The sequence below is a fragment of the Colletotrichum destructivum genome, chromosome 9, assembly GCF_034447905.1.
Source record: "Colletotrichum destructivum chromosome 9, complete sequence".
In the NCBI taxonomy this organism is placed as follows: domain Eukaryota; kingdom Fungi; phylum Ascomycota; class Sordariomycetes; order Glomerellales; family Glomerellaceae; genus Colletotrichum; species Colletotrichum destructivum.
Genome location: NC_085904.1, coordinates 1,285,779 through 1,298,135, shown reverse-complemented (window position 1 = coordinate 1,298,135; position 12,357 = coordinate 1,285,779). Strand labels below are relative to the sequence as shown.

The 12,357-nt window shown below is 56.9% G+C and overlaps 5 protein-coding genes across 5 annotated transcripts; 2 read left to right on the top strand and 3 right to left on the bottom strand.

The window, feature by feature from the left end:
- Positions 1 to 8: 8 nt before the first annotated feature.
- CDEST_13527 (Putative Heat shock protein DnaJ, cysteine-rich) lies at positions 9 to 1,618 on the bottom strand. Its single transcript, XM_062929683.1, has 2 exons — positions 1,203 to 1,618; positions 9 to 1,136 (listed from the first exon to the last, which is right to left on the bottom strand). The coding sequence occupies exons 1-2, from the start codon at positions 1,370 to 1,372 to the stop codon at positions 62 to 64; spliced, it is 1,245 nt and encodes a 414-aa protein (XP_062785734.1). The 5' UTR covers positions 1,373 to 1,618; the 3' UTR covers positions 9 to 61.
- A 187-nt stretch (positions 1,619 to 1,805) lies between these two features.
- CDEST_13526 (Putative helicase, P-loop containing nucleoside triphosphate hydrolase) lies at positions 1,806 to 5,073 on the top strand. The gene has a single exon (XM_062929682.1). It carries the CDS (start codon positions 1,950 to 1,952, stop codon positions 4,956 to 4,958), a length of 3,009 nt encoding a protein of 1,002 aa, XP_062785733.1. The 5' UTR covers positions 1,806 to 1,949; the 3' UTR covers positions 4,959 to 5,073.
- A 552-nt stretch (positions 5,074 to 5,625) lies between these two features.
- Positions 5,626 to 8,075, bottom strand: CDEST_13525 (uncharacterized protein). The gene is made up of 2 exons (XM_062929681.1): positions 7,837 to 8,075; positions 5,626 to 7,441 (listed from the first exon to the last, which is right to left on the bottom strand). Exon 2 carries the CDS (start codon positions 7,312 to 7,314, stop codon positions 6,199 to 6,201), a length of 1,116 nt encoding a protein of 371 aa, XP_062785732.1. The 5' UTR covers positions 7,315 to 7,441; positions 7,837 to 8,075; the 3' UTR covers positions 5,626 to 6,198.
- A 1-nt stretch (position 8,076) lies between these two features.
- Positions 8,077 to 8,838, bottom strand: CDEST_13524 (uncharacterized protein; the record flags this gene model as incomplete). Its single annotated transcript, XM_062929680.1, has 2 exons — positions 8,077 to 8,569; positions 8,779 to 8,838. 2 exons carry the CDS (start codon positions 8,836 to 8,838, stop codon positions 8,099 to 8,101), a joined length of 531 nt encoding a protein of 176 aa, XP_062785731.1. The 3' UTR covers positions 8,077 to 8,098.
- A 2,561-nt stretch (positions 8,839 to 11,399) lies between these two features.
- Positions 11,400 to 12,356, top strand: CDEST_13523 (Putative large ribosomal subunit protein mL58). Its single transcript, XM_062929679.1, has one exon. The coding sequence runs from the start codon at positions 11,709 to 11,711 to the stop codon at positions 12,351 to 12,353; it is 645 nt and encodes a 214-aa protein (XP_062785730.1). The 5' UTR covers positions 11,400 to 11,708; the 3' UTR covers positions 12,354 to 12,356.
- Position 12,357: the final 1 nt, after the last annotated feature.

Below are 12,357 nucleotides of genomic sequence, written 5' to 3'. Positions count from 1 at the left end.
ACAAACTCATGCGCACATATTATGGCCGTCTATTTATATCTCACATTATCTACATCTTTCATCATAATTCGTCGTGCACCACAGGCTTCTCGGGCCGCCCGGTGTCCTTATGCAGGTCGACACCGATCTTGCGGCGCCACTTCTCGAAGAGAGCCCAGAACTCCTTCTCCATGCCCGACTCCATCTGATCCGGCAGCACGACGACGTACTTGACATACAGGTTGCCAAACTCGGTCTGGTGGTACACGCTGTCACCGTCGTCGTGGTACACTGGCATGCCCTCGCCCTTGACCGTCTCCACATGGCCGGACTGCACGACCTGGCCACGGTCACGGCCGAGACGAACGATGTGGCCGTCCAGGTGTGTCAGGTTCCGCGTCCAGTCTCCCATCCAGGCCTCGCGCAGCGAGAGCACCTCGGTCCAAAACAGGTCGTTGTCTTTGCGCTGGAAGAAAATGCCGTCGACGCGATCCGGGTTGTCCTGTTCGAGCTCCGGCTCCTTCTCGGCGAGCGTCACGACCAGGTTGCCGGCGACGTAATCCGGGCTCGCGTCGGCCTCGTTCTCGTAGACGATCTGGCTGTCGCGCGCGGCGCCCCGCGTGACGGTGAGCTGCACCGCCGTGGGCTTGCGCACGACGCGCTCGCCGCCGCAGGTGCGGCATTTGTGCTTGATGCTCTTGCCGCGGCCGCCGCAAGCGTCGCACTGCATCTGGACCTGCTGGAACATACCGGGCGCGAGCTGGTGCTTGACGATGCGCATGCCGCGGCCCTGACAGACGCCGCACGTGTCGACAGTGCCATCGGCGGAGCCTGTACCCCCGCAGTCCTCGCAGATGTGCTGCTTGTCCCACTGGAACTCGGTGTTGACGCCGTTGTAGAAGTCGCGGAGCGAGATGCCGACGCGCACATTGATGTCCTGTCCGCGGCGCTGGCCGTGGCCGCCAAAGTGGCCGCCACCGCCAAAGAAGCGGGAGAAGACATCGAAGGGGTCGTGGCGGTGGAAGCCGCCGCCTTGCTGTTGCTGCTTGAGGCCCTCGTGGCCATGCTTGTCATAGATCTTGCGGGTTTCGGGGTCGATGAGGGCTTCGTAGGCTTCCGAGACTTCGACAAACTTGTCCTTTGCCGTGTCGTCGCCACTGTGAAGGTTTAGTCAGTTTCAGTCGCATAGTACAGGGCGAGAAGAGGGGGGGGATTCAGCGTACGGGTTCTTATCGGGGTGGTATTTCTTGCTTAGTTTGCGGTAGGCAGACTTGATCTCTCGGTCCGAGGCAGACCTGCCGATGCCGAGGACATTATAGTAGTCCTCGGCGCAGAGTGCCAACTGGACGAGGCAGAGGAGCAGCAGCATGAGTGCTGCCCCACGGACGAACATCGTGCCCCCCTTTCCAATGTAATTCGGCTGAGAATTTGAGTGTATAAGGACCAGGATTTAAAAAAGAAGAAAGAAAGAGCGAGTGCGGATGGTCCCTCTCGTGGTGAAAATGCCCAAGTCGTGAGTGAGGAAGGGGGAAAACGTGGACTTGTTGAGGAGGCAGTCACCCGGGTATATAATGGGAAGCAAAGAAAGGTGGTGGATGTAAAAGGAGACACCGACCAGAAGCAAACATATCGGAGCCGGCTTCTTCTCAAAATGTAAAGTTCCAACGTGTTAAGAAGGGAGCTGTCGAGGTCCGATAAGACATGTTATCGGATGACCATTATTGGGCGGCGGCTTCTAGTTTGCTTCCGCCCCACACCCTGCTGCAAAAACATGTGGGTCCCGTGGAAGTCGAGACGAATGCGCAGAGACACGCCAGGCACATCAACTGAGTGAGGCCTCAACTTCGATAACTTGACATCGCCAGGCAGTGCGTCTGCTTGCCCCGACACAACATCACCATACCATCGAGTCGCCTCACTGTTCTGGCTTTGCATTGTTCGCCTTCCTTGAACCTTTTCTCATCCCAGCCATGGCGTCAAAAAAGTACGCCTTCCTCCCGATGGAGGACGACGAGGTCGGCCCCACGAAGGTGGTCAAGGACAAGAAAAAGCACAAGTCGCGCCATCGTGATCGCTCGCGCGAAAGAGAAAGGGAACGCGATCGGAGTGAAAGAACCTCGAGACGCCGATCACGATCCAGATCACCGGCCCGACCTACGAAGCAGTACCGCAAAACGAATACCAACAACGACGACAGATGGGCGGACGAGGAGCCGCCATCGGAAGCTGACGAGGTTGAGGAGGAGGACGAGCCCGAGTTCAAAGAATCAGCCTCGAAGCGCGTCAAACTCGATCATGATGGCCGCGACGGCGACCGCGACGGGGACCTATCTGACGGCGCGAAGGAGGAGCTGGAGCGCCAGCGCGACATCGAGGAGCGCGAGGCCTTTGCGAAGCGGTTACGCGAGAAGGATGACAAGAAATCCAAAGGCGGCCCCGAGAGCAGGCGGCAAGAGGTTGACCGCAAGGCGAACATGGAGGACTTGCGCATGAAGAGTCGACAAATGTACCTTGGCAAGCGAGAGGCCGAGAAGCTTGCTCTGCTGCGCAAACAGGTCGCCGAGGAGACAGAGGAGCTCAGGAGCGGTGTGAGGCTATCGGAGAAGGAGAAGGCCGAGTTTGCGAAGAACCGCGAGATCCTGCGGTTGGCGGAGGAGCGCCTGAAGATCGACGACCACATGGACGGGTACTACATCCCGGAGGACTACATCACGGAGAAGGGCAAAATCGACAAAAAGAGAAAGGAGGAGGCCATGTACAAGAGATACGTGGAGAAGGACGAGTACGGGCAAGAAAAGTTCGTCACGGAACACGAGGAATGGGAACGGGAACAGGCCACTAAGGCCAAGGCGCAGATCCAGAGGGCCGAGAGAGAAAACGACGACTACGCGTACGTCATGGACGAGGAGCAGTACATCAAGTGGAATCTGGGCTCGAGCTTGCCTGGGGAGGGCAAGTTGACCAAGGAGCAACAGTTCCTGGCGGCGCAGATCGAGGCGGCCGAGAAGAAACAGCTCTCGATCCAGGAGACGAGAAAGAGCCTACCCATCTACGCCTACCGAGACGATTTTCTTGCGGCGATGGAGAAGTACCAGATTCTGGTCATCGTTGGAGAGACAGGTTCCGGAAAAACGACCCAGCTGCCACAGTACCTCCACGAAGCGGGCTACACCAAGAACGGTATGAAGGTTGGGTGTACGCAACCACGTCGTGTGGCCGCGATGAGTGTTGCCGCGCGTGTGGCAGACGAGGTCGGCGTCAAGGTTGGCCAGGAGGTCGGCTACTCGATCCGTTTCGAGGACAACACCAGCGACAAGACCATCTTGAAGTACATGACGGACGGCATGCTGCTGAGAGAGTTCATGACGGAGCCCGATCTCTCCGGATACTCTGCCATCATGATTGACGAGGCTCACGAGAGAACCGTCCATACCGATATCTTGCTTGCTCTGGTCAAGGACCTGGCGAGGGAACGGCCCGACCTGAAGCTGCTCATCTCGTCTGCAACGATGAACGCTGAGAAATTTGCTGCCTATTTCGACGATGCCCCTATTTACAACATCCCCGGACGAAGATACCCCGTTGACATTTACTACACGCCGGCGCCAGAAGCCAACTACCTGGCCGCCGCTATCACGACAGTGTTCCAGATCCACACGACGCAGGGCAAGGGCGACATTCTTGTGTTCCTTACGGGTCAAGACGAGATCGATTCTGCTGAGCAACAGATTGCGGAAACGGCGAAGAAGCTGGGAAGCCGCATCAAGGAGCTGGTGATCTGTCCCATTTATGCAAACCTGCCATCGGAACTCCAGGCCAAGATCTTCGAACCAACGCCCGAAGGCTCTCGCAAGGTCGTCCTGGCCACCAATATTGCCGAGACGAGTCTGACCATTGACGGCATCGTCTACGTCATTGACCCGGGCTTCGTCAAGGAGAACGTCTACAACCCAGCGACTGGCATGTCGAACCTCGTCGTCACGCCCTGCTCGAGAGCATCGGCGAACCAGAGGAGCGGTCGCGCCGGTCGTGTGGGCCCCGGAAAGTGCTTCCGGCTGTACACCAAGTTCGCCTACATGAACGAGATGGACGAGTCGCCGATGCCCGAAATCCAGCGGACGAATCTCAACGGCGTCGTGCTCCAGCTCAAATCGCTGGGCATCAACGAGCTTCTTGATTTTGAGTTCATGGACCCGCCGCCGACGGAGGCCCTCATCGGGGCGCTGAACCAGCTCTTTGCGCTGCAGGCGCTCAACCACAAGGGCGAGCTTACAAAGATGGGCCGGCAGATGGCCGAGTTCCCGACAGACCCGATGCTCGCCAAGGCGGTCCTCGCTGCCGACAAGGAGGGCTGCGTCGAGGAGGTGCTCTCGGTGGTGTCGATGCTCAGCGAGGCGTCGGCGCTCTTCTTCCGGCCCAAGGACAAGAAGATCCACGCCGACAGCGCGCGGGCACGGTTCACGGTCAAGGAGGGCGGCGACCACCTCACGCTGCTCAACATCTGGAACCAGTGGGTCGACAGCGACTTCTCTCCCATCTGGTCACGCGAGAACTTTTTGCAGCAGCGGTCCCTCACGCGCGCGCGCGACGTGCGCGACCAGCTCGCCAAGCTCTGCGAGCGCGTCGAGGTGAGCCCCTCGAGCTGCGGCGCCAGCAACCTGCCGCCCATCAAGCGCGCGCTGACGGCCGGCTTCTTCCCCAACGCCGCGCGGCTGCAGCGCAGCGGCGACAGCTACCGCACCGTCAAGAAGAACGCGACCGTGTACGTGCACCCGAGCTCGGTGCTCATGGGCGTCGACCCGCCCGTCAAGATGCTCGTCTACTTTGAGCTCGTGCAGACCACCAAGGAGTACATGCGCAGCTGCATGCCCATCGAGCCCAAGTGGCTGGCGGAGCTGGCGCCGCATTTTTACAAGCAGAAGGATATGGAGGCCATGGAGGACAAGAAGATGCCCAAGGCGAGGAATTACGAGCGGTAGTCCGGGTTGGGTTGGTTTGTGGATAAGGCAACACATGTCAATCGTAGCATGGTCCCCTTCAGTGGCGGCCGTCGGCGTAAAAAGGGGGAGAGGGAGGGATTGGGGGAGGTTTTTCGAAGATTTAGGCTAATTGATGAATTCATGTCACAATGGCAAAACCCAATACCATGCCACTCCTGACCTAGGTCACCACAGTGTCGAGACCGCTGACAGGTACGAGTTGTCTGTCTGCAGTCTATTCGAGGCCACAAGTAACAGCCACCGGACAGTCCAAGGAGGGTGAGGTCGGTCTCTCTCTCTGTTCCAAGAATGATGCTCATTGTCCCCATGATGCGTGAGAGGCACAGGGCGTCGTCGTCGTTGTCGTTGTGGTGTTTTTCGCCTCGGTTAAAGCCTCGACAGTTGAGACAACCGGCAGTCCCGTCATCAAGTGACATGTCAGTTCCCCTCTTTGGCATTCGAGTCGTCGATCAAGCTGAGCAAGTTTGTCCCCCCCCCGATCTAGCTCCGTCCAAGAACTGTACCAAGTCATCCGAATGAGCCATCTAGCGCGGGCGTCTTATCCACATGTCAAAGGCAGGTTCTATTTTCACCTTTTTTTCCTTTCACTTTGCTTTTCCAATGTTGTTGGACAAGACGGGGAGAGGGGGCGAAGTATCCTTGATCTGAGAAAACGTATTCCATTCATTCATCAATATTCCTCTCACCCAGAGAAATTTGCTTTGAAGTATTTCCCATTCCGCACATCACAATCTCGGTTTCCGTTGCCTAGGAAGGAGTGCCGCGCACGATCAAAAGAAAAAAAGCAGAGTGCATCTGATCCAAGCCTGGATCGTCTAGGCGGCTTGTTCGAGTCTCCAGCCTTGAGATATCCCGCAAAACAGCCGCGCGCGCGCTTAGACGCAAACAGACACCGTTGAAAAGCAACAAGATATTTTATCCTTCTTTGCCCGACAACTCCAAAAAAAGAAAGGAAAAAAAGAAGAGGAAGAAAAGCCGGAAAATCCCGGTCTTTTTCCCTTATGCATAAGATAGCTTCCCAAAGGCTGCTTTGCTCATGCGAGGGCATTTCGAAAGAGAGAACATCGTTAGTGACATGAAATAAAAACACGCGATAGAAACGTCCACTTTGGTATCAATGGTTCTCCCGTTGCCTCCGACTCCGTACCTGTATAAAAAAAATGTGTTGCCTTTCTTCTTCTTTTCTTTTCGGTTGAGGTTTCATCGTACGCGGTGATATTCAGCGGAATGGTCCCTCGATGGGGCTTGTAGGCAAGCTGCGAACCCCACCGAGATCTGTGCTTCCCGTGCGCCTGAGCGCCTGCGACATTGTCTCAATGTTGAGCTCGCCGCTCATGTTAAGGTTGTGATGGGACGAAATGGGGCTGCCCAGGGGTTTACGGCCGGGGGACATTTCGAGTCCCTTGATGGAGGCCGGGTTACTTGTGGGCGGCGAGGTACCCGGGCCCTGCGACGACACGGGCGACCGAATGGGCGAGGGCGAGCGGGCGTTGATGGACGACAGGGACGTCAGGCCGGCGACGTGGATCGAGTCCCGCGAGCCTACTGCACCGGCGTGGCCGCCGTGCTCGGCCTGGACGACATCGGCAAAGGAGATGAAGCTCAATCTTCGCACGTCGGCGTTGTCGGGCGAGTTGAAGTTGGATGCGTCGTCGCGGTCGGCGAATGCACGAAGCTCCTCCGTCCAGGATGCCGACATGGAGTCGGAAGCATAGGGTGTTCCGTTGGCACCGGTCACAGCGGCTGCGGCGGGTTGATGCTGCGCATGAGTGACGATCTCGACGGAATCGGGGTCGAGGTGGTCGTCCGTAATGGCCTCGGACGAAGCATCGAGGACTGGCGGAATGTGGTTCTCGGTCTGAATGTGGGAGGGAATGGCAGGCGATTGAGGCTTGATCGACATATTGTCGACATCTCGCTCGAAAATCTGGGAGCCGGCAGGGGAGGGCACCCGCGGGGAGGTGGAGATTCCACGACCTGGCGACGCGGGATAGGCGTGCGAATGGTCGCCGACGGAGGGCGAGGCGGTAGATCGAGCTGACGCGCTGGAGGGATCTCTTGACAAGGAGGGGTTGCTGGTGACGGTGGAGGCAGGTTTGGTCGAAGACGACATCTTGTTGGAGATATTTGAATCTTCCTTCTTCTTCCCCAATCCGAACAGGCCGCGCACCTTGTTCTTCACGTCCTTCTTGCTGTTATCCGACTCCGTGTTGTGCTGGCTCGAAGCGCGGGGAGTCGCATCGCCACCTAGTCTGTCGGCGCCGACGTGGGTAGCGACGGCGGGGTTCACAGCTGCCTGGCCGGCGCTGAGGGGTGTTGCTTCTGCCAGACTCATGACGATCGATAATTGTTCGGTTTTAGATGGTGTGTCGTTGGTTTGGCGTATTATGTGGTTACACAACTGCGTTTGCCGATAGCACGAGGATGGGTGGTTTTGCCTTATTTAACAAAGAAGGGGAATTCTGCAAGAAAGGATAAAGTTAATGAAAAATGTCTTTCTGACAAGCTGGGACGCCGACGTTGACGTTATGTTTTGTAGGTCAAGAGGAGGAGGAGGAAGATGGGGCCAAGGACGTATTCGTAGAGGAACGAGGTCTGGAAACCAGGTGGTGGTGGGGGGGACAATAGATTGGCTTGGTGGCCCTGTGACCCTGATTGACGTCGATTCCCGCGATTCGCCCTTTTTGGGGGTCACTGCAAGGGAAAGAGGGAAAGTGGGAAGGGGAGCGGAGGGGAGGGGTGCAGTCCATCGGCAAGCAGCGCCAGGGCACTGATGGGCCCCTCGGGCAGCAGGGCGGCCGGAGGAGGTTGACCTGAAGAGGAACATGGGATGATAATACTATCGACAGGTACATACCGGAGAGATTTCAAGACCGACCGTTGGAACGACCTGGTTTGAGGGTGCAGTGGTGTTTCCCTGCGAACGGGACTTTAGGAACTGGGAAAGGACTAGCCGGTGAGCGAGAAATGGGATGGTTTACACCGAACGGCCACTTCTTGTCACTTGTCTGTCGTGGTATGTAGCTCGACTTAGGTGTTTTTTTTTTTCTTTTTCTTTTTTTCTCCTCTTCTTGCAACTTGCGAGAGGTGTGTGACCAAGTGCTTCTGCAGTCTGCCAGTCACTTGTCTTTGGGAAAATGGCGCTCGATCCAGACTCTCAACGGCCAAGAGGAAATTCGAGAGCGGCGAGAGAGAGCGAGAGTGAGGGAAATGTCCCCGGTGACGCAACGGTCGAGAGCGGCAAACAAGCAGATTGGCGCCCTTACCCCTGCCGCAGGAGCCTTGTTAGTGGAGGTGGGTGTGGACGTGGTCGGGTGCCGGTGTGCTGATCCTGTAGGAGAGAGGTAGGAGGGAGAGAGGAGGGCCCAGGCTGGGGTTCGTTGTGGTTGGTGGTGGTTGGAGATAGAGAGAGTGTGGATGGCTGGTCCAGTTGTTTGGTAGGGTGTCCCGATAGATGCGATACGGTGCTTTTCTGGTGCTTGTCTGACAGAGGATATCAAAAGAGGCAGAGATATTTCTGTAGTGTCGAACGTACGAGGGGAATGGAAATTTTGGAAGGGGGGACATGCAGTTGTTATTTCTTTCGCGAGCTCTCATAGCAGGCATAGTGCGTTGGGGACGTCAGCAACGGGCCTTTTTTCTTCTCTTTTTCTCCAACTGGTTTCTAATTCGTTTATCATCCCGCCGGTGCTAATGCCGCCACTAATGGACAACCATCACCCGTCAGTCACCCGTCAACAACGCCCTGGCAGCTTGTGAAAGGAAGAGGGGTGGGGAGCCCGGGCCCCGTCACGTTCACCCCCGTATCACGCAGAGCGCCGGTGCTGTTGTCTGTTGTCGCCGGATAGAGTTCGGGCATTGACGTGATGCCGTACCAACTTTCCAAGGAAGGCTTCTCCCCTATCCATACAGAGTACACGATGCCTACTCGCCTTACTCCGTCCCCAAGCTGGCTCAGTCATCTCTTGTGCCGTTTATCCATGACACCGCGATGGAGAAACAACCGTCGGATGTCCCATCCATCCATCCATCTATCCAAAGTAGGGCTGGTCTTCCGAGCCATCTCATGAACACCATCCATCCAATCGTCCACCGCCAATCAATTACACCCGTCCGTATCCCGTAGCTCAGGCACACCGTCAAGTGCCTAACTTGTTCTTTCGCACCTCAGCTTTAGGCCCAGATTAATCCTTCGTTTTAGTCTTCCCAAGTTTCCCACATCGACTTCCGCAGCCTCCGATGGCTCCATGCTCGGGCCTTTTTTTTTTTAAACCTCAAACAATTTCTGGATTCTTTTTCCCCATCGGCCCGGCGTCAGGGGGATCGCCCCCTAACTATGCACGCTGCAACAGTATTACAACAAGATTTTGGCTGGTTATTCACCCCATGGCCGCTCCGTTGCGAGGTTCTCAAATCCCTCATCCGCACGATAGGAGGCGTCGTACTTCTCTCTCGTCGCTGCGACCACGTCTATAACACACACACACAAGGGGGGTGTTGATGGATACGTGGGGAAGCGAGAGATTCCACGACGACCGCCACCGCGACGCCTCGCGTTTTTTTGGCGTGTGTCGAGTCCAGCTGATTGTCCATGTGTTTCGCCCGTTTTTGTATTGTATCCGTACAGATAAGTAATGCCAATTTGTTAGAAACGCGTCGCCTTCACCCCTTCCCGGCCGTTTCTTTTTTTTTTCTTTCTCGTGTACACGCGTTCCTCGTGTGCAAGTTTTCCATTTGTTCCTTTTCGTCAGGGCTAATTTCTTTTTTGCCATGGGATTCGGCTCTCAGACCCTCTTGTCTTCCTTCTGACCTATCCGTGTAAATGCGAATTGGGAATCAACAGCTGCTGACTAGACAATGCTATTCTCGACCCTGGATCCCTTGACGGAGGGGAAGGATGCAATGTCTTAGAACCAAAAGAACTCCTGAAATCCCCTCGGGTCCTCTATACTTTGACCCTTAACAGACTAGACTCCCCGATCGACCGTTTCCTTGGTCCTGTATCCGTACTCTGTATTCTGTACACAGCGGTGCTTCCGTCAAAGTCGGTGAAGCTGTATCCCAGCTGTTTGTTTGACTCGCGTACCGGCATGGGCGACTCGTCACGAACCTCCCGGAAATGGCCACCGTCCGAAGTAAACTACCATGCCCCGTATCCGCAACCCCAAGGCCCGAGTCTGGAGCAAGCCGATGGAACATGACCGAACAGAGAGTGTCATGGGGATGCTCCCTGTCCAAACCTTCGGACGAAAAGAAAGGGAAAAATAGCCGCGAACAACCAAGTCGATTGCATCAAGCAAATCACGTCTTGGCTCTGCGGTGGCTCTGCCAACATTGACTCTGCCCCAACCGTGCTGTTCCCTGTTTCCGAGGCCCTTCTTCCCAGATCCCTTCCCACATCTATCTGCGGCGCTATCTTCTCTGCATGTTTCCCCGCAGGTCTAACTCTGCATCCGAGCACGCGACACTGGGAGGGAGAGGGAGAGAGAAATGTTCGGATACACAAAAAAAAGCTTGAAATGAGACGTTCACTGGGGGGGAGAACGAGAGCGCCTGCGAATGCCCGCCTGAGAAATGGCGGTCATGACGGCAAGCTGCCCCTCTATACCGCCTCGCCTTCGACATACCGCCCAGCAACAGAGCAAGTTAGCAACTGAGCATCAGAGGGGGGAGAGGCCCTTAATCGATGGCAATACAAGGCACGAATCCCTGCGTCAATCCGAGGTGGTCCCCTTTCCCGCCTCGCTTTGCGGGAAACCGGGGGGAAGGGTAGGAGGCGGGGTGGGAAAAGCACGCACGTCACTTGCCAACCCGCATGAACAACACCAATGCGAAGAACCGCCAGCGAAGCCTTCCAAAGACTTCGGTTGGCGGGGCTCCGCGAACAAGCACGAAGGTGAAAAAAAGCCTCAAAATAATGAATAAGGGGGGCGAGCAACCTCAAGATTGCGGGTTCCAGCGACAAATGTCTAAGCGGTCAGAAGCGCCTCCTCCCCTTCCCGCGTGACAGAAAGCGAGGCGTTGCCGCGGTTGCGAGCCGCCCTGTCTGAATCACAAGTTTTGAAACGAGCCTGGCTTGTTTGGGGTTTCCCCGTCATTAACCTTCTTATTCGCAGGGGCGACCATTGGCTGCGAGTCGCGACGAGTTGATGATGATCAGGGGGGGTTGGTTGCGAGCTGTGCAGACGTCACCGGCGCTGCGCTGGCGAGGAAAGTTCCACATCTTCGGATTAAGCCGTCTGCTGTCCATCCATTCCAGGTTCCACGTGCTGCATCATGTGATAGATAAGTTTCTGATTATCTAATACAGCAAGCTAATGCCTCAGGCCAGGCACTCAAGCCTCAGCTGGCTCATTACCTAAGCATTTGCTTCTCCCTTTACGAACAGCTCACTCCACAGAATTACCTAAGCCGAATTTCCATCGCGCTCCCGAAAAACTTCAGATCATCACTTCAGGGTCCCCGTCAATAGCATCCCGAGAGCTAGCACGCGACTCCCCGAATCCCGTCCTCGCCCGTCCGAGCATCACGCCTCCCTCACGCCTACCGTCGCCTCCTTCACGGTCTCCTCCCGAAGCGACGCTGGCCGTGCTGTCACTCCCTCCAATTGGTCAATCGGTCACCCGTCTCGGTTTCCCCCTTCAGTTACCTAACACCCGGGTTTTCGAATCCGACAACACAAGTTCTACCCGAACCAATTCGAACACACACGCATAGCCGAACCACGAGATGGAGGCCAGGACACTAACCAGACCGGCCACTGCGCTGGCCACCCTCCTCCGCCAGCAGACCGCCTCTGCCGTCCCCCGACGTGGCCACAAGACCTTCTCCCGCACGAAGCGCTCCCTCAACATCCCCCCGCACCCCGACTTCCTCCCCTCGACGACTCCGGCCGGCGGCGACACAATCATCTACAACCCGCCCTCGGCCGCCCCCTCCGTCTTCCACACCCCCTTCAAGTTCCTCCCGCCCTCCGACCCACGCCGCCGCGCCAACCTCTCCTCCCTCTTCGCCAACTCCAACTCCTCCGCGGCGGCATCGTCACAAACGTCGTCCTCCGCGAGACCATTGCCCCCGGCCCTCAACGTCCCCTCCCGCGGCGCCAACCCGCGCTATCACCTCACCCGCGAAAACGTCGCCGAGATCCGCCGCCTCCGCGCCAAGGACCCGGACTTCTGGAGCGTCACCGCCCTCGCCCGCAAGTTCGACTGCTCCGAGACCTTCATCACCATCTGTACCCCCGCGCCCCGTGAGCACAAGGAGCGCCTCCAGCGCAAGCTCGAAGGCGTCAAGAGCCGCTGGGGTGCCATCCGCACCAAGGCCCGCGAGGACCGCACCCGCCGCAAGGAGATGCTCTTCCGCGGCGAGTTGTAAAACA